We start from the raw sequence: 27,029 nt of genomic DNA, 5'->3' as shown, positions 1-27,029 counted from the left end.
ACAAAGAGGCTAAGAGAAGAGTGCAATAGCAAAGAACAAGTTCTCAGAGGCACTCTGCCAGTTTCTGGAAAGTGAATCAGTGGATGGCACAAAGAAACTATATCAGGTTGAAAGGCAGAGACAGAATTATAAAGAAGATATTCAGACACACTTCATAAGGGATACCAGCAACAGCCTGCTCACCAGTCCACAGGACATCAACGGCAGATGGAAGCAGTACTTCCAGCAGCTTCTGAATGAAGAAAACAACACAGGACTTGTACTGCTCTAGACACAGCCTACAATGAAGGAAGAGGAGGGAGGGACCCACCATAGAAGAAGTAGAAGTAAGAACAGTACTATGAAAATAAAGTTAGGGAAAGCAGCAGATTCACATGAGGTCACAGTAGATATTATCAAGATGCTTGGTGAGTTAGGGGGAGAAATGGCTCCAGAGGGTACTCACAGCAGTATGGAAAAAAGACGTATCGCAGATGACTGGTGAGTAAGTATACTAGTGCTAGTATACTAGAATTGGGGAAACATTCACATCTTTGGGCAATATAGCGGTCAAACTCCTATCATACTGCATGAAAGTTCTTGAGCGGGTGAGTGATAAGCATATACTCAGAGTAGTTGAATGTAAAATGGGAGATGAATATTTTGGATTCAGATAAGGATGCAGCACAACTGACCTGGCATTTGCAGTGAAACATATTTGAAAAGAAGCTACATAGGTTCATAGGTTCATAGGTTCATACTAGGCTATCTGCCCAAGGGCATTTATAAGCCTAGCCCGTAGTTATGTGGCTTTTGCCACCCCTTTAGTTTGAAGAAAACTGTGCCTATTATTTTGCTGTGCCTCTGTCAAGCAGTGACACTGAAGTAATCCCTGGGGTATATCTGCGATCTCCCATCCATTGGTCAAGATTCCTCTTGAACAAGGCCAGCGAGGTGCTCTGCCTCACATTTGTTCCACAGCATAGGGAGTCTCTGGGTGATGAATCTGTCCCTCCAGCATGTTCTATTAATAACCATGTCAAGGTTTAAGTCTCCCGCCCTTGTGGTTCTGAGGGATCTAGATTTTTTGAGGTGAAGCATATTCATCAAATCTGGGTTTGACATGGCCTTATATGTCAGGCACAGGTCACCTCTGAGCAAGCGGTATGCGACTGAATAGAGCTGGAGTTCTTTCAGTCTGGCAGCATAAGACATATTTTTGAGACCCTTTATCCTTTTGGTGAGGAACTTTTGGGGCCTTTCCAGCTGCTGCAGGTGTCGGGTCAGATACATTCCGAATGGGGCATTGTACCCAATCATAGGTCTAATGAGTGATGAGTACAGGGGGACGATGACCTCCCTAGATCTAGATGTGAATCCTTTCATGATCAGGTGGGCAATGTAGAAGGTTTTCCTAACTACTTTGGCAACATGAGTGTCAAACGAACGGTTACTGTCAACCTGGGTCCCCAGATCCCTGATGACTTCTTCTGTGCTCAGTGGATTGCCACCTATATGGTAGCTAGGGGTAACCTTGTTTTTCCCGAAGGGTATGACTATGCATTTCTTGCCGTTTAACTTTAGGCCATGGCTCTGGCACCAGTTATCCATTTCTGTGAGGCCCTTCTGAAGGATATCTGTGTCAGATGTGTTGACTATGGCCCAGTTTGCAGTCATCTGCAAACTTTGTCAGCCATAACCCTCCTGTGTTTGCTTGTACTTCAGAAAAGTAGATGCCGAACAAGAGTGGTCCCAGGACTGAGCCCTGTGGAACACCACTTGTGACAGGCTTTGAGTCTGACATGGCGCCAGCAACTCTGACCCTGTGGATTCTGTCACTTAGCCAGTTTGCAACCCATCTTGTGATGTATGGGTTTACATTTAAGCCGATGAGTTTTTCGATGATACCTGAGTGGGGTATTGTGTCGAAGGCCTTTGCCAGGTCGAGGTAGGCTGTATGGACTGCCTTGCCCTCATCAATGGCCTTGGTGACTGTTTCGAAAAAGTCAACCAAGTTTAAGAGGCATGATCTGCCTTTGACAAAGCCAAACTGGGATGGATCCAAAGTCTGCAAGTTCCCTATGTCTTTATTTATGAGTTCCATTATGATCCTCTCCATGGCTTTGCAGATAAGGCTTGTCAAGCTAATGGGACGGTAATTTCCAGGGTCGATGGAGGTACCGCCCTTATGAAGTGGGACCACAGTCGCCACTCCTATCCTGAGGTGAGGCTAAGATTAAACAGCTGTCATAACTGAGTGTTTAATTCCTCATTGAGTTAATGCCGCACACAGCCGGGACACCATCCGGTCCCATGGATGCTGTGTTTTGCCTTGGAGAGAGCAGTTCTCACCTGGGCGTTGGAGATGTTTGGGGGGGCTACAATCCTCTGGTATAGATATCTCTCCTTTTGGGGGGGGGGGGGAGAAGTTTGCACTGAACCTGTCAGCCAGTATGTTGGCAATGTGTGTAGGTTCAGTAATCTTCACATCATTTTGAACTAATTCCGAGCATATCTGGGAGTTTCCTCCTAGGTTTCTAACATAGCTAAAGAAGGCCTTATGATTGTCTTTTGAGTCCTTGGCAATTTTTCTCTCAAAATTTGCCTTGGATGATTTTATGAGAGCTCTTAGTTTTTTACTTATAATGATCAAAGGTGTCTTACCTTTCAAGGATTTTGCTCTATCTTGTAGTAGCTTTCTCCTTTTGTTGTAGAGCTTATTTATGGCTGGGGTCCACCAGACTGGACACTTGCCTTTGGTACAAAGAGTCTTATTTTTATTTGGGATTGCCTGATCCATGCAGTCCTGTAGGTGCTGGTAGAAGGCATTTGTAAGTGATTCAGCGGTTTGAGTAATGTTTACCACTGGCTCAGGGGCCTTAAAGGAGACCACACTAGTTTTTAGAAGTGTGAAGTCGGCTTTTGAAAAGTTTTTCACTGTGGTCTTTTTTATTTCAGGTGGGGGTGGGATGAGGACCTCCAGCGAGATTAGTTTATGATCTGATCTCACCAGTGAGGGGTATACTTCCGGTGTTGAACATTGTGATCCCATGTTCGTGATGATGAGATCAAGTATGTTTTCTCCTCTTGTGGGGATGGTGACTAGTTGTTCCATGGCATTTGAGTTTATGAACTCCAGGAACCTTTGGGCTAGAGTGTTTGGACTTGAATAGTGTTCCCAGTCTATATTAGGGTAGTTGAAATCACCTAGTATGATGGTATTTGGAGATACATTTATCCCCTCCAGTGTTTTCAGGAAGGCCATGTGAGGTTCCTGAGTTTGAGAGGGTGGCCTGTAACATGCTACAAATTGCAGAGCAGTCTTGCCTGTGGTTAATTGCACCTGGATGGTCTCCGATGCATCATGCGTTGCCACCAACCTTGAGGTGTGTGTGTCCTTTATGAATATGGACACCCCCCCTCCTTTCTTGGTGTTGTCCAGATTTTGGGGCGGAGCATGATATGAGGTGAAACCTGATAGTGCTGGGGTGCTCTCAGGAGCCTTGAACCAGGTTTCTGTCACAGCACAAACATCGATGTTCTCCATACTGAGAAGGGCCTCGAGTGCGTGCATCTTGAGATTGAGACTTCTGGCATTGAGCAGCATTACCCTTAGTTTTTTTCCTTTTTTGTGTTCTAGGGTGGTAGGTTTAGAATTTGAGCTTTGCCTAAAAAGGCACTATGGGGTGGCAAGAGCCTTTGCCAATATCCGGAAGCCCAGGGGTGACAAGTGCAAGCCATCCCTTGCGAAGCAGCGTGGCTTATCCAGCATGTCATCCCAGGCAGACAGACATTGGATCCCCTTTGAATGACACCAAAATTTAAGCCAATTATTAAAGCTGATCATCTTATCACTGTATTGTGGCATCATTCTAGGTGAAGGTAGGATACTGCTCAAGGTCAGGGTCATACCTGCCTGGGCTACATAATCAGAGAGCTCCTCTATGTCTCTTTTCATGTAGTCCTCAGGTCGTTCACACCAGCGTGGACAATGACAGTCGTACTTGTACCTGCTGTTGAGAGACCTGAGTGCTTGCGTTATGTGGTGTATTCTTGCGCCCGACAGGCAGCTTACTGTGACCTTCTCCTTACTCAATCTGGTGAGCGGGACATCAGTGTGTCTGACTATGGAGTCACCAATGACGAGTGTGTCTGGCATTGTGTTTGGCCTTAAGGGCTGTGACTGTTTGGCACACTGACTATGTGGTCTATGTGTTGAATGTGTTGTGTCCTGAGGTGGCAGATGTTTGGGTGTCTGCTTTGGTGGCCTCTGCTGTTTTGGTAGATTTTTGATCAGAGCCTCCGAGTATGTCTTTGTGTATTTATGTGTATGATTTGAAGTATTGATAGTACTATGTGAGACTGGGTTTGTGGTGTGTGAGGTTACCTTCTCCTCCTGTCTGGTCTTGCCAGTCCTGTGTTGAGAGAGCTCAGCCTCCAGTTTGGCTGTATAGTTGCATCTCTCGCATATATTTGTGTTTTGTGGAAGAAGGAGAGGGTTGTCCGTGTACATGAGGCAATTGTAACATTGCCTCAGTATTCCCAGATTCACCAGCTGAGCAGGAGAGGACACTAGCAACTGATCCCTCGACATGCTAGAAGGAATAGACAAGGACTTTGAAAAGACTCTGGGGGATGTGGGTGATCGAAAAGGGATTTTGGCTAGTGGGGTACTATGTATAATAAAAGTGCTATATCAAAGTAAAAAAATACTTTAGGAGCAAGTGCTAGTCTTTACAGATAAAGAATAGTCTACTTAAGAATCAAGTAGAGCTGAACTTTCTAGATATAGAATACGCTGGTTTGATCAGCAGTACAGTTCAAGGAAGGCTGTTTTAAGGGAAAATTTGAAGAGTGGAATTTAGGCAGCCCAAATAGTTTAACCTTGATTAACCGCTGCTCTTGTGTGCTCCTGTAGCAACTCCGCTAAAGCCAAAGCGTGCTTTACAGATGAGGAAAGAGTCCAACTGGGCATTGCTAGACTTGGCGAAAGCATATGACAGTGCCCCAAGTAAGCTAATTTGCCCAGCCCTGGTTCTAAGACCAAAAACTCTGCTAGAATTAATGTGGGCTATGTACAAGGACTCAATGACTCAAGCATGAACAGTGTTCGGTCTCACAGTGGGGTTGCCAGTGGGAGTGGGTGTGCATCTGGGTTCAGCTCTGAGCCCATTGCTGTTCATACTGGTGATGGACTACATTAGCAAACAGGTCAGAGGGGTCAGATCAACAAAGCTGCTGTATGCAGATGATGTGCCATTACAGGCAGACTCTGAGCTAGAACTTCAGCAAAGGATAGGAGAATGGAATGCAATTCTGAAGGCACATAGGATAAAGGTGAGTACCAATAAGACAGTTGTAATGACACCAAATGGGGAATCAGAAGTAACTGAAAAATGTAGATAGAAAGGAAAATAGTGGAACAGGTTTACTGCTTGAAGTACCTGGGAGGGTGGTTAAGTAGGAGGAAAGTCTGAATGAGGAGGCCAAAGCTAAAATCAAATGGGCTGCAGCAAATTGGCACAGAGTGCCAGTGGTAATGCATACAATGGCAGAATGCCAAAGAAGATGAAAACTAAGGCGTACAAAACAATGTTGTGACCAGTACTACTGCATGGTACAGAAACCTGGACAGTAAAGAAAGGGCAGTTGAGGAAGCTAGAGGTGATGGAGATTAAGTGCTTGAGATGGGTTGTCGGATGCATTGTGTCAGACAGATGAAGAAATCAGGGTATAAGAGCAAACGCCAAAGTAGCTCCAATTGCAGAAAAGGTCAAAGAGAACAGATTACAGTGATTCAGGCACATGTGCAGACAAGCAGAAGACAATCTGGTGAAGAAGATTTGGGACCGAGAGGAGGAAGGCAAGAGGAAACAAAACCATCCAGCAAAGAGGGGTGGATGGATTGTGTGAGAGAGAACCTTTGACAATCAGGCATGAGTGTCATTGAAGGCAGGAGAGTGGCAATGAATAGAAATAGTTGGCAACAGTTGACAAAACACCCCAACCCCATGTAAAATGGGAAAAATGGGGGTGATAATGATGACTATGAATTAGGGACCTCAGAACTCATGTAGACAATGAGCTGTCCTTCAGTCATCATATTTCCTCTATTGTAAGAAAGTCCTTTTTCAATGCAAAGCTTATTAGTAAGGGTATGTCATCCATATTCATAGAAGTGATTATTCCATTGGATTATACACTTATTAGACCTATGGTTCACTGTACTGTTCCCTGTGGAATGTACCTAGCCAACCACTGGGCAAAACTTCAATGACCACAGTGCTTTTTCACTAAGAAATTCAAAGGCCTATATCACAAAAGCTATACTGACCATCTCAAAGCCTTGTCACTATTTTTGGTATTGTACAGAATACTGAGGGGTGACCTCTGCTTTGTTCAAAGAACCTCTGCTGACTTCATTTTTTTTTATGACCAACTGTATATCCACAAGTCCAGTTGTGGCAGAAATGTCCACAAAAGACATATTAATCTCTTTTGCAACTTAAACAGAACATGCTGTAGGAATAGAGATGTTTCACAGAGAAAACCACTTCCCTGTGATCATCTTCCTTTCCATGTCACTGTCTTTCTCTGTTCAAGCATAATCTGGATGAATGAATGGGAAACTATTAGTTCACCTCTGTATTAGTACTGTTGTCCTGTTGGGTAACATATGAATGTCTGCCAGGCTCTGGTTATTCATACTTAAAATAAAAAGGGCTTTGAGTTAAAATACAAAGGTCTGTGGGTTAATAGTACATAATAAAATACTAAGGCAAATAAACCTCTTGGGAATGTATGGCTAGGCTTCTGATGATCTGCACATATCAATAGCCTAGTATACATCTATGAACCTATAAACCTATTAACCTTTTGTGAGGTACCTTGTCAAATAATTTGATAAATCTGCAGTATGCCATGTGCTAAGACATTCTTAGTCTCCTACTTTTGTCATACAAAGAGCTGCTTTACATTTATCTGGCAGTAATCCTTGTTATGAATCTATGCTGCTTGGATCAATGCCCTATCTGTATTCCAGGTTTTCTATTGTTCTTCAGAAGTGGTCAGTGGTTTGCACACATCGATGGCATCCAAGTTAAGGTTTGCTGCCTGTTTACTAAAAGAGAAGCTCATCTATCACTTTTCTTTCATTATCTTTTCCTGCTATAATTTATTAAAATAATTGTCTCCCATGCTCATGTTCCAGTTATTCCTATCTTGAGCACTTTGGTGATACTGTTATCTGGTACTATTACCCTGTATGCCTTTATCTTATTTTTGAGCCAGTTTCCATACCATTTTTTGTGAGACATGACTCAGTTCTACCTGGTTTCTTTGTGCACATCTGCTGATTGGATTTGGAAGAACCTTCTTTTCGTATATGAAAACTGAGCATAATTATTATTATGAGAGATTTGTTATTTCACTTCTGGTTTCTTCCCATCTCCCTCTTTGCATTATTTTGCTTTATTTTATTAATCTTCTTCATCCCGTTTTTTGCTTTTATTGTCTTATAGAATGCTTTAGTTTCTTTCTTGATTGAATGGCTGTCTTCTTTTTCATTTGGACAGTTGCTGCATTTGCCTGTTGTCCTGCCTGCATTTTGCTTAAAGTAGCAGTGTTCTCTGCCATACTTCTTCAAGTTTTTATTGATATTTTCTGAAGATTATATGTTCCTCTAACAATTTATCACTTTATTAATAGAACAAATGCACTGACTGGACTATGCATGTTGTAGTTCCACAAATAACATAACTCATTATCAGAAGTGTCATTGCAGAGCAACTTTGTGGCTAAGGGTGTTGCAGCTAAGGGAGTTTACATAATGCATTTGCTCAACCAGATTAGGGGAACATGCCATTACAGTGTCTTCCTATAGTTGGTAAACCAAATAAGATTGAAATTGGTTACATTTAATGTACAGAAATCTGAAGGCACTGGTCAGGCACTCCAATCTAGCAAAATGAATGTCTAGTTTCCTTTTTTTGCTTAGCTGGTACAACAAAAATTGCAGGCTGAATGCAAGTAATTTGTTTGCTGTAGTCTCCGTACCACAGTCTAATCGATATAAATATAGATATAGATATAGATACAATTCAAAATACCAACAGAGTCAGGGTGCAGACGGTGTGAACTGCAGCTTCAGATTACTAACAGTTCAGACTGCAAACAGAGGTAGCTGTATTTCTGTGACTTTTGACAGGTTAAGATAAGAGGCAGGGTTAGGGTTAGGGACAGGGTAGAGTGCTTTGCCCCCCCAATACCACTTTACTAATGCATGCTAATCCTAACCTTGCCCCTTTCTGTAACCCTATACTTTACTTTAGGAAAACTCTTTCAATAACAATGCCGATATTCAGACAAAAAGTGTCTTATGGTACTGCTGTGGATATGTTTTTTTTTTTTTGTTTGTTTTTTTTTTGTAGTTTATTTCTTTGCTTTTGTTATCTATTTACTGTGGTGTTTGGATGACTTTTGTAAGTATTGTGCATTCTTTATTTTGATGTGATGATATACTGAACTGTCTGTATTTTGATCTGTCAATATTATGAATGGCCAGTATTTTGAGGTCAGTATTTTGAGTGTTGAACTTGGGTGGCTGTGGTGGTGCAGTGGTTAGCACTGTTGCCTTACAGCAAGAAGTTCTCTGGTTCAATTCTTGGCTGGGGTGTCTTCTGTGCAGAGTCTGCATGTCCTCCCAGTGGTCACATGGGTTTCTTCCCATATCCAAATGACATGCTGTAGGTAGATTGGACATTCTAAACTGGCCCTGTGCATGTGTGTGCCTTCTGTGGAAGGTTGGGTGCTGGGCTGGCAACTCAATGCTGTGAAACTACACTGCCAACCATGAGCAGACAGGTGATCTGCTGTGGCAGTCCCTAACTGGGAAAAGCCAGAAAAAGATTTTGAGTGTTGAACTGTCAGTATTGTTTATATATTCATGTATTTGTGTTGTGTGTGTGTGTGTGTGTGTGTGTGTGTGTGTGTGTGTGTGTGTGTGTGTATATATATATATATATATATATATATATATATATATATATATATGTGTGTGTAAAATTTACTATATTTACAGAAATAGAGAGAGAGAAAGAAAGAGAAGGAGTTAAAAATGTATTCAAACATTCTTTGATGTCACTTCTTTCTAGACGTGTGGGCCTCTGTACGCTTATAAATGTGGAAGTCTGCTTTACACAACTGGTATCTGTTCCAACGTTAGCTCCTCATTCCAAGTTTTGAACTCCATAACTCCAGCTGGACAAGGTATGTAGACTACAGGAATGTTGTCTTCCATAAAAAATGAGCAAGCACATTGTGCTACAAATGTACAGACATATACTATGAATGACTGATTCCTTGCTACTAGCACTTCCAATTAAGGAAAATGTTTATTTTGCTAATCAAGAACTTTTTTCCAATTTTGGGCATTATTATAAACAGTACTCCTTACATAGTTATAAACCACTGAGAGTTTGTTTAGTTTATGTCACACTTCAGTTTTCGCTTATATTTAACTCTGGTTGAACAAAAGGAGTTTATATTAGACATACCCAGAATGCTGCCTATGTTTCACTCCATAAGCTTTTAGAATATCATACAGTTAGAAAATCTAAGCTATGTGCAGTGATTTTTATCTGTTTCTCTTCTGGCTGATTATCTCTTGCCTTCTATGGGATTGTGTCACCACAAAATGCAAGTACTATTATAAACGTACATTGCTTGGCTGTAGGTGTGTGTGTGTGTGTGTGTGTGTGTGTGTGTGTGTGTGTGTGTGTGTGTGTGTGTGTGTGTGTGTGTGTGTGTGTGTGTGTGTGTGTGTGTGTGTGTACGTGTATATATATATATATATATATATATATATATATATATATATATATATATATATAAACGCAGATAAGATTACAGTATTCTGGGAAATGTAACGTCTTCAGATATGACTTTTTCAAGTGTTGGTAGCACACTAATGTTTGTCCTCATTTCTGTTTCACTCCATACAGAACTGAGTAGACTGTTTTACTGGAGAACACTAGTGCATACAGGGGTAATGCTGTGTTCACCACTATGCAAAAATATCTACACATATAACACAGGATGATTTTTTTTTTTCAACGAAACAGACCTACTGCAGGGTAGAGAGAGGAATATGTTTCACTGTAATGCAACTTTTTTTTAGATAACCTGTGAAAGATTTGTATTAGCAATAATGAAAGGCTTGCATTGTATACACTCGTAAGAGAAGTGTTTCTATATACTGCAATTTATTGCTCATTGTGGTATAAAAGACATAAAGTGCTTGTGCTCACTTAGTGGCAGAAAACATCCTCTTGACCTACCTGATCTGATTCGTAATTCCCTGCAGGCCGTATTTGTAAGACTTTCATTTAGGCTGTGGCATCAATTCATTTTAATACTTTAAACATCATCCTATTCCTTCCATTTTTTTTTTCATTTCTGTGTGCATATGCTGGTTTTATCCCTTGTACTTGACAGCTGCCTGTCTCAGTGCACAAAACTTGGGATGGATATCAGCTGCATGGCTTATAACTAGGACATGACAAGTATCATACAACAAATGGGCAGGTGAAGTTCTAGGTCATACTCCGTGTGTCCCGCAAGTGTCTGTTCTGGGCCCATACTTGTTTAAGTTGTATCTTTCTGAGATGTTTTCTCTTCCCATGTTCTACAGTCTGTGTTTAGTTTTGAAAATGAGAGAATTATTACATTTGTTATGGATAGGGAAGATCTAACTAAATCAACTGGTTGGGCACTGAAGAATAACATGCTGATAAATACATCAAACTAAGTCTATGGGAGACTTTCATTTAATAGTGAGTATTTCATCATGCACACAGTAATTGAAACTGTGGATTCATTAATGTATCAGAGTATATGGGTAGATATAGCACTGAGATTTTCTGATAACATCAACCAGTTGGTTAAAGATAGTTGTAAAACTAAAGCTCTATAAAAATATGTATGAACTCTAGGAAATTAGAGATGATGAATTTATTATTTGTAAGTTGCATTAGTCCCATACTTGAGTATGGCATAGTCAGGGCCAGATCTAGCACTCGGCTATCTAGGCAGTTGCCTACAACCCATTGGCTTGGAGATGAACACTGCTGGCTTGGGGGGGGAACTATTGTCCCAAGACGTACGTTTCTTCTTTAAGAATGCACTCTGTATGTGTTACATTTCTTCTTTAAGGACGCACACAGAGTGCATCCATAGTAGCGTCTGTAGGTGTACAAATACGCTCATTACAGCAGTTATGGAGAACTCCCATAAGTCCATACATTAGAGCAGTTTTTGGAGTTTCCATTTATATGTGCATATAATCAGTTATGGGGAATTAAGAGTTGCCATTCAAAACAAGCAAGCAGAGGATCACGAGCAGCAGAACAGGTTGGGGGGTGGTGTTTGTGTGTGTGTGTGGAATGCCCCAACTAGCAATGGCAGGCTAGTTCATATTCATGATCAAACCCTGCACCATGCTTACAGTATAGTAGAGTCTGAATCCCGTACACCAACTATCAAATTATCAGCCACTGGTATATTTTCAGGACTGTTGAGTTTCTGTGCATTTTCAAAAGAATGTTGAGTTTCTGTGCATTTTCAAGGACTATTGAGTTCTAGTGCATTTTCAAAGACTGTTGAATTCCTGTGCACTTTCCAGGAATGTTGAGTTTCAAGGGAAGTGAAGTTTACTGTTGCTCATGCTAAGTCTGTTTTCAATGTGCAACTGTTTTCTTAAGCATATGGCCATCATCAGCATTTGCACTATCAAATTCAAAAGCAGTATTAGTGGACAACAGGTAGAAGGATGTGGGTTCTACTTCCACAGCATATAGAATGAGTGCTGCTATTGCAGTGTCCCCTTTAAGGGGAGGGGGTACTGCACTCCTAAGTGTGTCCTCCTTTGAATGAGATGCCTAGTAACTATGAACCTGTTGCCAGTTTAACAGTCATTCCCTATTTCAATATTATCAGCTTACCAACTTATTTTTTTTTTAAGTCTAACATGAACAATTTATTCTTCAAGCGCAGCAGGCATTGAACTTGTACATCAAACAGTGAAATGTAAAGTTGTTTGCCAGATGCAACCTCTTCATTAGTCAAAGATCTCTTTAATTGTGGATCTATTCAGATGACTTTTACTTCTGCAGAGAATGTGTATATTGACTGTTATTGGTGAATTGTAATGAAGTTTGAATTCCCTTTTGTAGTTGAAATAATCAGTAATAGGTAGTTTTTTTCATTATTGGTTCATATGTTTTTTTTCAGTGCTTACTGGAAAAATGTTCAAGCCTATAAATTTAAAACGCACTCTAACAAGTATTGATATATTATATAAGGAATATAATTCAGTACAATCAAGAGAGTACATCAAAGAATATGTGCATGTATGCATGGTCCTAAAAATGTGTGCAAGGGGCATATAGTTTGAAAACAGGTCAAAGGTAAACTTAATTCACCACTTGCCAGAAGCATTTTCCTTCAATGTGGGTTTCAGTGAAGTTTCAATGAATGTGAGTTTCAAGGGCAGAGAAACGTACTGTTCACATTGTTTTCATTGTGAGACTGCATTGTTTTGTTTAGCAAATGGCTATCAGTGTTTCATAGGTTCATAGGTAGGTACTAGGCTATCGGCCCAAGGGCCTAAGTAAGCCTAGCCAACAAGGTTCCCTGGCTTATGCCATCCAAGAAATTTATTTTCCTGTGCCCCTGTCGAGCAGAGCCACAGAAGTGATCCCCGGGGTGTATTTCCTATTTCCCATCCACTCATCAAGATTTTTCTTGAAGAGTTCTAATGAGGAACTTTGCTTAACATAGATGGGTAGCTTGTTCCAGAGTATGGGAAGTCACTGGAACAGGACTCTATCCCACCAGCATGTCCTGTTTATTGTGGTGACAAAGTTTAGGTCCTTAGAGTGTGTAGCTCAGAGGGATTGGGATTTCTTTAGGTGTAGCATGTCCAACAGCTGTGGGTTGGACATAGCTTTATATGTTAGGCAGAGATCACCTCAGAGTAGGTGATATGCTATGGAGTAAAGCTGGAGTTTTTTGAGATGGTCAGTGTAGGGCATCTGTTTGAGGCCAGTAATCCTTTTTGTGAGGTACTTCTGTGGCCTTTCCAGCTACTGCAGATGTCTTGTGAGGTACATTCCAAAAGGGGCATTGTACTCTATAATAGGTCTAATGCGTGTCAAGTAGAGGGGAACAATGACTGTTTTTTCCTAGATGAGAACCCTTTTGTGATGAGGTGTGCCACATAGAAGGATTTCCTGACTAGTGTGGTGATGTGATTATCAAAGGAGAGACTACTGTCCACCTGGGTCCCCAGGTCTCTTATCACACATTCAGCTTTAAGAAGACTGCTGCCTATGTGGTAGTTCATGGGTACAGAGCTTTTACCAAAGGGGATGACAATGCACTTTTTGGCATTGAGCTTGAGGCCATGGCTCTGACACCAGGCATCTGTCTCAGTGAGCCCCTTCTGTAGGATGTCCACATCATTTGGGGACTCAACTATGGCTACTAGTTTGCAGTCATCTGTGAACTTCATTAGCCAAAGGCCTTCTGTGTTAGCCTATACTTCAGAGAAGTAGATACCAAACAGGACAGGAGAGGTCCCAGGACTGAACCCTGTGGTACTCCACTTGTCACTGGTTTGAAGTCAGATTTGGAGTCTGTGACTTTTACAGTGTGGGTTCTGTCAGTGAGCCAATTGGCAACCCATCTTGTGACGTAGGGATTTATACCTAGTTTAGTGAGTTTAGCTATAATTCCAGAATGGGGGATGGTGTTGAAAGCCTTGACGAGGTCAAGATAGGCTGTGTGAACCACCTTACCCTCAATAAGGTTCAGGAGACAAGATCGGCCCTTCACGAACCCAAACTGGGTGGGGTCCAGTGATTTAAGGTTGCCAGTGTCTTTGCTTATAAGTTCCATAATAATACATTCCATGGCCTTGCAGATCAGGCTCATCAGACTGATGGGGCAGTAGTTCCCAGGATCCAAGGTGGATACCCCTTGTGGAGTGGGATAAATGTAGCTGTGTGCCACTCAGTGGGCATGAAGCCTGAGGTGAGGGTATGATTAAACATGACACTTAGGTGAGGTGCCAGTTCATTTTGTAGTTCATAGCCTGGGATGTCATCTGTTCCCATGGATGCTGTATTCTTAGCTTTGGAGAGTGCCTTTTTTACCTGTGTGGCCGTTATTACCAGAATTTGGCAATCTTCCAGTATTGAGATGGGCCATTTAGGGGGTGAGAGCAGGGTGAAGTTGTTATGGAACAGTTCCTTTGTTAACAACCAGAGCTTCTTGTAAGGACAGACTCTGGCAAGAAAGTGCCATGTCATTGTGCTTGTGGTCTTCATTCAACTACTTCTATCATTTTCACCTCATCCCCTCACTTTTAGGAAAAATATAACCCATCATTGTAGAGCTCACCTCTTAAGCATCCATCTTTGTTATGGGCTATCCACCTGCCCCACCCTTTGAAAGGTATATTTCATGTCTCATTAAACTTATCTTTTTTGCTGACATATTTATTGTATGTATACATTTTAAATTTGTATGATATAACTTTGCATTCTGTTTTGCAAACCATTTTAAGCCTAGCCAATTTCCCTTTTTTTGCCAAAATAACCTATCCCATTTGGTTATAGTTTATTATCCATCCCATGGTTGATAATTATATATTACCTCTAATGAGAATAACTAGGATCATACCATAGATAATTTGTGGGGACCCATGCATGGGATAAAGCATTTAGGAGCTGCCACTGTCCATTAGATCCATAGATCTAAGATATGCTTGAATATGGAGAGGAATGGATTTTGTTTTATATGGATGGGGAGTCTGATTCACAGCAGCAGTATCCTCTGCTTATTTTTCAAAGAAATACAAATAAAGAAAAAAAATGTGTGTGCTGTCTCTTTGCATGTGTGCGCATGTATGTATACATTCCACATATTATGTACTTTTAAAATGGAAAAGTATCTTGTTAATTTTTTTATTAACTGGAGAAATCCAGCTGAAAGATTTATATCCACTTCCCCAACACACACACACACACACACACACACACACACACACACACACACACACACACACACACACACACACACACAAACTCAAAAGTACAGATTGTTTAGCAATTACCTTTCCCATTTGCTGACCTGAATCTTTTTTACATTCAGTGTTAGAACATAATACAGTTTGTCAATTTGCAAATACGATTACTACAAAAGCAATTAAAATCTTTATTTTTACATTTTTTTTTTCTTAAGATAATGTTTTTAGAGGATGTAAACAATTATTTTCTCTACTTAATTGCTTAAGTATGTGACAGATTCACTTAGTTGTGGAAGTTATGTATCAAGTTTACGTTGGGCATTGGTAAGGCGGTAAATCAGTATTAAATAACATTTACAATGCTGACAGTCAGAAGGCATTAACTTTTGCGACAAAAGTGAAATTAAAATACTGGTTAGCAATGAAAGAGGTCTATGCTCCGGCTTATTTTAAAATGTGGTGGTAATGGAATGCTTTCATTCTACCATTATTCAAAAAGGGTCAGCAAAAACACTTCACAAGGATGTCTACTAAGAACAGTTTGACGTTTTCTTTTGTTAAACATGAAAAAGATATGTTTTTCTTACACCTTCCTGGCTGAACCTGAATATGGGCCATCTGGATCAGCTGTCTACCCCAGTTAACAAAAAATAAATACATACAGTAAATATCCTGGGTTTGATCTTAACATGTACAAGTCTTTGAAAGTCAGAATCCTCATTCCTTTTTGGAGGAAGAAGGAGAGAAGGGTTAGTTCCTACAGTGCAGGTGTTGTTTGAGGTGGAGTCCAAAAACACCAGAAGTTATACAAATAAACATTGGGAATATATTTAGGAATGTTTGCGTTTGGAATTCGTCCATCAGTTTGCAACTGTCACAGTCTTACAGACTGTATGTTGTCCTGCAATGTTAGACGCACAGTCATTTCCTCCCTTCTGTATCATACCAGTATACATTTGATATGTTTACATGACATTTCCTCTGCTTGTACAGTTTGAGAGACAGCTGTACTGCTTCTTTCATTCTGCTAATCATTCTGATGTTGTACATATTATGCATTTCGTTATATGTGAACAACTTTATTGTAAGGTTATACCTGGCTACTAGAGGTTTCTCCTTTCTAAGGGAGACCCAGAATATTGAAAGAGGGTAGAGATAATAGTGATGTAATAGTTACAAAAAGTGTCTTTTCAGAACAGACTGTCATACTTCAGACTGCTACTTTTAGTTATGTGCCTCATAATATTTTTGATGTCAGTCCTGTGAACCTGAATCTACACTCAGTTTTCCTGCTGCTACTGTTATGCTGTATTTTGGTACTCCTGGAAATGCTGACACCTTATGAGTTCCTTGATGTCTACCTTGGGATTAATGTTACATGATATAGTCAATGTGGGGATAAAGTCATCTTTCAGTGTGACACTGACTAAATGCTGAGACTCTTTTATCCTCGTAAAACATTAGCATGATGCAGAGAAGAGACACTAGTCTGCAATCCTGTTTGTACTTACAAGATGTTGCAAAGAATTGTCCTTCTGTTTTTGACCGGTAAATGCCCAGCACACACCTTAAAATTCCTAAACATATTTGTACACAGAGGTTATTATGTATACTTAATCAAAGGATGGATTCACTTAATTTTCTTACTTCAAACTGGTCATTGAGGATGATAAAGATGTTGTCAAGTTTGCTGGGTGAAGATTTATAGAAGTCATTAAATACCCTTTCAACTTCATTTCTAGGAAAACACAACCCCTGGAGTTACACTTCTTTTGCAGCAACAAGCTGTATTTGCTTTATTGCCACCCATTCATCCCCTCATTTCTTTATATCAGAAGCTGTTGGGGTGGGGTGGGGGGCATTTTTTGTGTGCACTGATCTCATTGGAAGCACAGGCATCACATGGAGAGGATTTACTTAGTTTTGAGCAGGTCGAGGTAGTGGTGATGCACTGTCTGCTCTCTTCCTTTAGTGTATGAAAGCCTTCAGTACAGTAAACAAACCAAGCAGAAACTTTGTAGTGCAGTGGAGGGTGTGAAGTTCACTCCTTAAAATATGTTATGCACCTAGTTCACTAATAAAAATCAAACTGTAAAGTACATACTGCAAAATAATAAAATAGTAGGTAGTCCACAGCAGAGTTAAAAAGTCTCATTGCATGACTGAGTGATCTTGGTTTAATGTTAATAACATCAAATAGTTCTGTCATCATTTTCCCAACCAAAAGTATAGCATAAAATGTTCAGTGGCTTACTTCTTCTGCTGAGTTCAGCTGCAGTAAGGGAATCCGTCGGGGCTATGTTTTAGGCCTACTGTTTGTCATTCGTTAACTAACCTCTGTTTCAGTATACAGAAATGGTTGCTGTTCTACATGTTGATGATTCTGCCTTCTGTCACAAAGACAAATTCTCTGTCTTTGATGCAGTCTAAACTGCAGGAATGTTTTTCCAAGCTTCAGAAATGTTTTGAAACTGTTCTTATTGCAGGTACAAATTAATTGTTTTTTTAGCAACTACTGTTTCTATTTTAGAATATCAGAGCTCTTCAACAGAACTAGTGAAGGTGTATCCAAAGAAAGAGTAGCCAGAATTAAATATAGTCCTATACCTTTCATTTGTACTTTGCTGCTGGATCTGCACAAAGATTATACAATAAAAAAAAATGCAGCTTCAAATGGACTGTTGTTGGTGTAGGAGCATGGTGTTCACCTGTAATGATGGTGATCTGATATTGATTGGTTATCTGGGAAGCTGGAGGGCTGCCTGAACAAGTAGGTTCTGTGAGCAGCAGCCAGCTAGCTAACGTCAGGTGAGGGTGTACATTTTTTATGGCATCACACTGCTTTGTAGTGAAGCTGAATAAGAGCAATGATGTCCAACAAGTAAGTGTGCACATTAATGGGGAGGGATGACATTATCATGCCATGGGTGGAAATGTCCATGGATATCTGCTGCATCACTGCATAGCCCCCCCCCCTCCTGGGAAGGTTACAGCGTAAAAATCTACCTTTGGTTAGATGGGGATAGTGGGTGATTCTGTTAGGGGTGCCTCTGGCTCCTGTTCCTCACCAAATATATGTAATTGTGCAGCTCTCTGTGACCCCAGATTGGTAGCCATGTTCAGGCTAATGAGTCTAAAGGAGGGGGTTGGAGAAACAGAAGTGGCAATAATACTAGCCAGTAGACTTCTTGGCCAAGGGGGCCAAAGAGAAAACAAAGAAAAAAAATGTGCAACCAGCTACATTGGTGCTTATATGGCGTTAAGGAATTCCATATACCTATGTGTTAGAAGTAAACATGTTACCACCATACTCTTCACAAAACAGTTCTAATGATATATAATTGATTAAGATGTCTTTTATACAACAAATGTGCCAAATTTGCTGTTTTTATTTCATCCAAAACACACCATTGTCATTTAGAGACTTTCTGCACCTGGTAATACTCTTATCCCCACATTTGTACCTGATCTTTTACTCTTCAGAAGGAAATCTATACTTCTCTACAGCTGAACTCATTAAAGAGAACTAAAAGCTATATGTTAGCAGGGGGTGCTGTCTTTGCAGAGCCTTTCAGCAGTGTCTGGAATAAACTGTTACATGAAATTATTATGTGTATCATATAGACTTCTTAAGGGAGACTTATGCCTGGCTTACACAGCAATCTCAGACCCAAACCTAATGAACTTGCTACATATCTGTAAATCAAACGGCACTAGGGCCATCGTTCCAGGGACCTGAATATGGCCTGCGATTTGAATAGACATGCTGGAGGGAAAGATTTATCTCCCATTGACTGTCGGGTCTCTGGAATAGGCTACCTGTTCATGTGAAACAGAGCACCTCTATGACACTATTCAAAAGGAACCTGGGGCACCATAAATTCTTATGGGAACAGCATCCACAACCCTCCTGGACATGGGCAGTCATTACTAAATGCAGTCTTGGGTATTAACTAACATTTCTATGCCATTGTATTGGAATGAAATGGTCTGGCTTGAAATAGCCTCTGGGTCAATAGCCTAGTAATCTCCAATGATCCTAAATACTAAGAACCTCAGAATATGCAGGTAGTTGCTGCCACACTATATGCTGTTCACTAAGTGCCTGTGATGCCACAATACAGCAGCATCATAAATGACATGGACTTCATCCTATAAAGACACCCCTACTGAGTTGGTTATTGCTCATCTCTATTGTTGCTGTATACATACCAGGTGCGTTTGTATATAAAACTATGTCTCCAGCTCCTCTGCTGTATTTTAAGCAGTCAGTATATCTTGAAAGAAATGCTTTGCCTCAGTTTATTTAGTTGAGGGATGTTCTCATCTTTTGTCTTCACCAGTTATACTGGCTATTTGGATATTTAAAATACCATATAATTGATAGATTACTTCTCCTCTACATATGTCACATTATTGGAGGATGTCTTGGCTGTGTATGAATAAGCTAATAATACAAATATGTATTTACATTTTGTCTTCCGTCTCCCCTCTGGTTATCGGCACAGTTCGTATATTTTGATTTCACCTTTTTTTTCTTATCCCAGTGCTCTATGCATTCTTTGTACATTGTTTTCATGGATATTATTGCAAAGGTGGTATTTAAATCATTGCATGTCATTTCCATTCTCTGATGTTTCCACATGAATTTTGCATCGTATTGGATTTCACACAAACTACATGATCGTACTGCATTCATTACTGAATTCATTTTCCTTACTTTCTCACGTAATAACGTTTTGTAATTTTTATTAATTATTATAATAATTATGTTATTTTATATATATATATATATATATATATATATATATATATATATATAGATATAGATATAATTATATTAATATAATATATAGTATATATTAATATATTATATACATATATAACATATAATTATAATTATATTATTATATTATTAGTTATATTAATATAGTTTTCTGTGTAAACCTACACTGAAAATGGCCCAAAACCCATCTGAAGCCTTTAGTATATGTTGGCACTGAATTTGGGAGGATTAAAAGGATTATACCTCACACTAATGCAAAAACTTCTCCATGTATTGTGCAGTAAGCCATTTACTGTCAAGTCTACATCTGCATGTCAACAAATCCCTATGTATGACATTTGTAAATTAATTTCCAACAAATGTGTTTTTCTGTGCAGAGTGTAAAACACAGCTTGATGTTGTAATCGTTCTTGATGGCTCCTATAGTATCTACCCATGGACAGAAGTGAATAAATTCTTGAAGAACCTATTGTCCAACATAGATGTTGGTCCTGGTCAAAATCAGGTAAGAGTGTTGAATTACTTCTCCTTTGATCTGTTACAATTCTAAATAGATTGTTTTAAGATAGAAAAAACATTAGTTTTCTCTTCCAAACATCATCACTAACACCATAATCTTTAATGACACCTGTGATAATACACAAGCCATTCCATTTATTTGAAATAGTTCCCACATTTTCTTCTGATTTTTTTGAATTTGTAAATTGATTAATATTGCTGACTTGTTTTTCACCTTTTTCAGGTGGGCATCGTGCAGTATGGTGTTCATGTTGTCCATGAATTTAATCTCAGTGACTATAAAACTACAGAGAAAGTCCGTGAGGCAGCTGGGGAGATTAAACAAAGAGGAGGAGAACGGACTTTAACTGCACATGGAATTGAAACTGCAAGGTAAGAGTAATATGTAGATTTTACAAGATTTGCTTTTGCAATAGCATGTGTGTTATCTAGAGGATGTTGTTTGTCTTTTGGCTTTTCCCAGTTAGGGGTCGCCACAGCAGAACTCCGGTCCGCTAATGATTGGCAGTTGTTTTTTATGGTGTTGAGTTGCCAGCCCCACGCCCAACCTTCAACGAAGGCACACCCATTCAACGCATGTCTTTCAAGCGCCCACTTGACCATGGGGAGAACATGCAGACACCACACAGAAAGCACTCCCAACCCAAGCCGAGAATCAAACGGGAGAGCCTCTTGCTGTGAGGCAACAATGCTACCACTGCACCACGAAAGCACTGAATACTGAGTGGTGTTTAAAAAGTGTTTGGTGAAAAATGAGTGACAAAGTATTCATTTGTGAAAGATATATTATCTTCACATGGTTGCTAATAACTGCTCAAGTCAGTTTACTGCATTATGGAGAGTGTGCATCTATATATTTGTACTTCTACAGCTGCTTCTGCCCCTTCACAATACAGAAAGCATAGCACTTAAAAGTAGTCACAGGAGGGTGCTCATCTGCTAAATGCTTCTCTACTTGTTTTTGCCCCTTCACAATACAAGAAGCATTGGGGGGTACTCTGTATATGAATGCACTTCTTATTAGATGACGAGCAGCTGGAGTCTGCTTACACTTCTGCTTGCTGTAGCTTGAATCAGAAGCATTACTTTCATTGCTGTTTTCATCTCCTCATCTCTAGATTAATGTTTTAAATCTGACTGTAGCTGCTCACAAGTTACATTATTCTTATTCTGTGTTAGTCTACTCAATATGCCAAAGGCTCTTAGCATGTAAGCACATATATAAGCCAAAAAGGTGCTATGAGAAACTTGTATTAACTTACTATAACTCCATTCTGTTTACATGTTCATGTCATTGATCAACAATGTATGAAACTCATTTTAATTTACTGTCTCTTTACAATGTTGCTCCTCTAGCTCCTTATTCTGTTAAACTACTTCAGAAATCTCCCTGTCATATCAGTATAACAGTCAAACTCTTATAAATTGTAGAGATAGACTTCCACTTCAGTTTTACTAAAATACATGTTTGTGGAAATGTATTTAATCAGTTTGCAGAACCATGAATCTGTGATGGTGAAGACACACACACACACACACACACACACACACACATGTACACACACACACACATGTACACACACACACACACACACATGTACACACACACACACACACACACATGTACACACACACACATGTACACACACACACACACACACACACACACACACACACACATATATACACACACACACACACACACACACACACACACACACACACACACACACACACACACACACACACACACACACACACACACAGATATACACACACACACACACACACACACACACACACACACACACACACACACACACACACACACACAGTATACACACACACACACACACACACACACACACACACACACACACACACACACACACACACACACACATACGCACACACACACACACATATATATATATTGGAGCTTTTCTCCCCGAACCTCCACTGAAAATGGACATGTATCCAGTCAGACTATATATATATATATATATATATATATATATATATATATATATATATATATATATATATATATGTGTGTGTGTGTGCATGTGTGTGTGTGTGTGTGTGTGTGTGTGTGTGCATGTGTGTGTGTATTTATTGACATTTGATTACCAGGAACATCCCATTGGGTAGAATCCCATTTTCAGCAGATCCCTTGGGAGAAAAGCTCCAAAATATTGCAAAATATTTTAAGAACAATACATTTACAGTCTTTAAAAATAATACAAACAATAACTACAGTTTAAATAATTGTACCAAATTAGACATAATATGAAAAGGTTGACTAAGAATAGATAGAAGTTATATGGCAATGATTGAATAGTTAGAAAAAAATTTAGCCAGTCTATACAGAAATTAAAGGTAAGTTAGTGTAATAGAATGAGGAATTGCAGCATGAAGTGAGTAAAAAGTAGGCTTATGATATATTTAGAGAGAAGGCCAGGAGAGAGAGTAACCGATAGAGGTAATGAATTGTGTGAATAAGGGAGATTAAAGAGATGTAAGGAATGAATACGTATTTATTCACATTTAAGGTGTAGTTTATATTGGTATTGAGCAAGAACAGAGCCAGATTTTAGCTAGGAAGTCTTTCAGTATGATTTTCAATGATGGGAGGGAGGGTATTAACCTAACAGATAGAGTTAAGGAGCTTTTCTTATCTTGTTAATTGAGTGTTGCCATCAACATGTCTTGTTGAATTTATTTGTATGTCTGCAGCTTACCTCACCACATTAACAGTATCTTGAGCAGACTTATTTAAATTCTCTGAGGATAATATCACAGTCTATTTTCTTGTGTGTGTCATTTTTTGTATGTTAGTTTCTAGTGTTAAAGTCTCAAAAAAGATAATTTATTTAAAATTTTTACACTCATTTTTAAAGAAGAAAAATGCAATAATACCTGATGATTCTCAGATCCCCTCTCATAATGAAATCTCCGTTAATAAGTACTTTATCCTTAAAGAGGAGATTCTTTTCCTGCAAATGCCTCCACGGATTATCCATGACACCTGATCTTTTAGTGGCCATTACAGGTGAGGAGAGTTTATAATTATCCCTTCATATCATTGTCTAATCTGAGCATCAGTCTGAGAAGTTTATCTTCTTTTCTGTCTTTATCTGTCAAGCAGCTTCCTATTAATGACACCATATCCCAAAGAAATTCACACAGATAGTTATGGCATTAAGTGTTTTCAAACTTCAGATGCATATTATCATTCACATCAGTATCCTGTACAGTACAATCTTTTCTTTACAGTGATCATAGCAAATACCTCCAAATTTCTTTTCATCATTATTGTAACACAAAATATCCAGGTTTATATGTTTGTATGCATTTTCATAAACACGCCATGGCTTGGAAACACTGCCAACTACACTTGTAGGATCAGCAGTACTTTTTTTTCAGTGAGAGTTACAACTTAACTACAAACAGCTCTGTTCTAAACTCAGATTTGAAAATTTTATATATATATATATATATATATATATATATATATATATATATATATATATATATTTACAATGAACAATGTAACCATCACTCACTATTTCACAAAGTGCAACAGTTGGAGTGCAGGTGTCAGGGTTATTTTTCAATCATCATCTAAAGTTTCAACCGCCAGCGGTAGCATTGTTGCCTCACAGCAAGAGGTTCTCCCGTTCGATTCTGCGCTGGAGTGCAGGGAGTGGCTTCTGTGTGGCGTCTGCATGTCATCCCCGTGGTTGGGTGGGCGTTCGAAAGACATGCGTAAAGGGGCGTGCCTTCGTTGAAAGCTGAACGTCAAGCTGGAACCTTGGCGTTCGTGAAAATCTACTGCCAATCATTAGCGGACCGGAGTTCCGTTGTGGCGACCCCTAACCGGGAAAAGCCGAAAGACAACAACATCTAAAGTTTCAACCGTTACCATGCTATGATTTGCAGGTCAATTAATTTTGATGATAGTAATTTGAAGTATGAAAATAATGACTATTTTCATTGTGGCTACTAAACAACTAACATCTCCACTGTGATGCATGGACAGTGACCGGTTGTTTTTCTGTCTCTCATAAGTACCTTTCATATCTTCCTCAGTAATATGTATGTCAGTTATGAATACATGAAGAAAAGTGTGAAAATATGAACAGTTTGCTAGAGTCATCTGTGCTAACTATCTGACAATACAGAACACTAAGGCCTGAGCTGTTAACAAGCTGTTTCCTGTAGTCAGAGTTACAGGATGTGATTCCTTCCACCTCCATTTGCTAATTCTGTGACTCTCAACTAGTCGCTTGAACAGACAGTGCTCCAGGGACACTCCTGAAAAGAGGCACTTTCACTGGACGTACCTTGCGAACAAATGTATGAAACAAAAGGTTTAGAGAATCATGACTCAGAGAAGTAGTCACAATGTGATAGAACTTTGAACTCAGTCCTTCCAAAAAACAGTGATCAAACAAGCTTGATGGGTCGATAATGCAAGTCATTGGTCATGTCTTTGAAATCAAGGGCAGGAGTTTACTAAAATCAAATAAATCAGCCTTGCACCCTTACCAAGAAACAGCCACAAGTAAGTACTGCAACTTTCTCATAAGCTTTTTGTGATAGGAGAAATTGACCTCAGGAGTGTAAACATAACTGTAGGTCTACTAGCCAGTTTGCATACTTCAGATAAAAATGTTTGAGTGATCTGCAGGCTGGTTTAAAGATCCCATTAACTAACCATATGATCTCATCCAGTCAGATGGATACATCTGAGATCCCTATAGATGGGAACACTGCCTTGTTTGAGAGATCTCTCCATGATAAAGAGTTTATTGATTATCAGTCCTGATAGTGAGCATAGAGGATTCTGGCAGTCACTGCCGAGGATTAAGGTTATGAGTTTTTAGCAAGCTGCTTCTTGAATTCCTGGGTTTGATTCCTTCAAACTCTGCTTGCTTGCTGTGTAAATCTGAGCAAATCACTTAACCAGACAGCGTCCCTTCATTACCTCTAAATGAATTTACCTGGTTAACAAATAAATAAAATAATGAAAAACTAGCTCCACAAGGGTCAGAGCAGAGAGATATAAAACAATATAAAAAACAATCCATTTCTTCCTGGTAAAACAAAGACTTTAATACAAAAAGTTAAGTGCTTTCATCTGGACTTTACTTATACTTTTTATTTCTTTACTTATACTTCATCAGAACTAACAAACAACAAAGGTCAAAAACTTCCCTTTAAAACCACATAACTTAATTCTCACCAATAAGAATTATCTTAAAGATTTATGTTTAATTTTTTAAACTGCTAATAAAAATATACTGGCCAGTACGAGGTGAATAATAATCTCCTAAAAACATTGCCAATATAATTCCCTGTTAAGCAAATTATTATTATCCCAATCATCTTCCACCCCATTTTACTTACTTTCTCCAACACACACACACAAAAAACAAGAATTAAAGTTTTCACAAAGTCCATTATTATTCAATTTCTTAGTTTTAATACAATAAAGGTGTTGATAAATTCTGTCTGTTATCTTATTATTTGTCATGCCAATATAGGTTCATAGGTTTGTACTAGGCTATCGGCCCTAGGACTTATACAAACCTAGCCATAACAATTCCATGGCTATTTCTTCCTACGGTATTTATTCCCTGGACCCCTGTCTAGCATGGTGACTGATATGATCCCGGGGTGAATTTTTTATCTCCCATCCAGTCGTATAGGTTCATAGGTTCAAACGCTGGGCAAGATGAGCACACGACAATGTGAATCACACCGGAAATATTACAAGTACAAATAAATAAATTTAAAAAAAAGCCTGAGTTCTGTAAAATCACTTCAATGTCTTTTCCTTACTTAATTACAGTCTGTTACATCCATGGAGCTGAGTATCAAACTAATGCCAATAGCAGGCAAGTTGAGGAGGACATATAGAATGGGGTGTGCGAGAGGTGCCTCTTTTAGTGAACAGAACACAGAATTAAGTGTGAATCAGTGTTGATATTCTGCAATGCCATGTTTCTATAGAACAGCTTACTGCCTAAAGGGAAGCTATAGCTTAAAACTCAGTAAGCATACAGAGAAGGAAAGCTATGCATTAGATATCCTGCACTTTCAATTCAAGTCAGGAAGCAAGTCAAGAAACAGACATCTTTTTATGGTAAAAAAAGCTTTAATTTCCTTATTTTTAAAATGTGTATGTCTGTGGTTATTTCTTTCAGTATTGCATAGCATTTGTAGCTACTTTCAGAACTGAGGGAGCAGAAAAAGAGGGTCTATATCAGATAGTCGAAGTTCTGTAACTCCGAACACCTAATGGTCGAACCATTATGTTCGCAGTTACAGAACTTTGACTACGTAAAAAAAAGTAAAAAAACAGACAAAACAATAAAGTGTTGTAAGCAGGGGGCAAGCCCCCCTGCACCCCCCCATGTGGGGGGCTGCTCCCCACACCCCCGCTACTTAAATATACCAACTCCGAGATCGCACCACATTGAAGTGAATGGAAACCTCTGCTTATGGAGATTTCCATTCACATGCTCGAACTTTTACAAATTCGAACGTATGATCTCGACCATATGTGGTTCGAACTTGTAAAAGTTCGACTACGTGATAGGAGCCCAAAAAAAATGGAAACTCAAGGAGACAGACTGTAATCAGGTTGGT

The 27,029-nt window shown here is 39.3% G+C and overlaps 1 protein-coding gene across 1 annotated transcript in view; it reads left to right on the top strand.

The window, feature by feature from the left end:
* The window catches only part of ITGA1 (integrin subunit alpha 1), a 2,125,719-nt gene that overhangs the window by 870,377 nt on the left and 1,228,313 nt on the right, over positions 1-27,029 (top strand). The window contains exons 5-7 of the mRNA XM_044077325.1: positions 9,132-9,246; positions 20,231-20,358; positions 20,596-20,744. Coding sequence (XP_043933260.1) covers positions 9,132-9,246; positions 20,231-20,358; positions 20,596-20,744 — 392 coding nt within the window. The remainder of the gene's footprint in view (positions 1-9,131; positions 9,247-20,230; positions 20,359-20,595; positions 20,745-27,029) is intronic.

The sequence above is a fragment of the Protopterus annectens genome, chromosome 1.part1 (assembly GCF_019279795.1).
Source record: "Protopterus annectens isolate FY-2018-M chromosome 1.part1, PAN1.0, whole genome shotgun sequence".
In the NCBI taxonomy this organism is placed as follows: domain Eukaryota; kingdom Metazoa; phylum Chordata; order Ceratodontiformes; family Protopteridae; genus Protopterus; species Protopterus annectens.
Note: the sequence above shows the minus strand (reverse complement) of the source record. Positions and strands in the feature narration are given on the sequence as shown.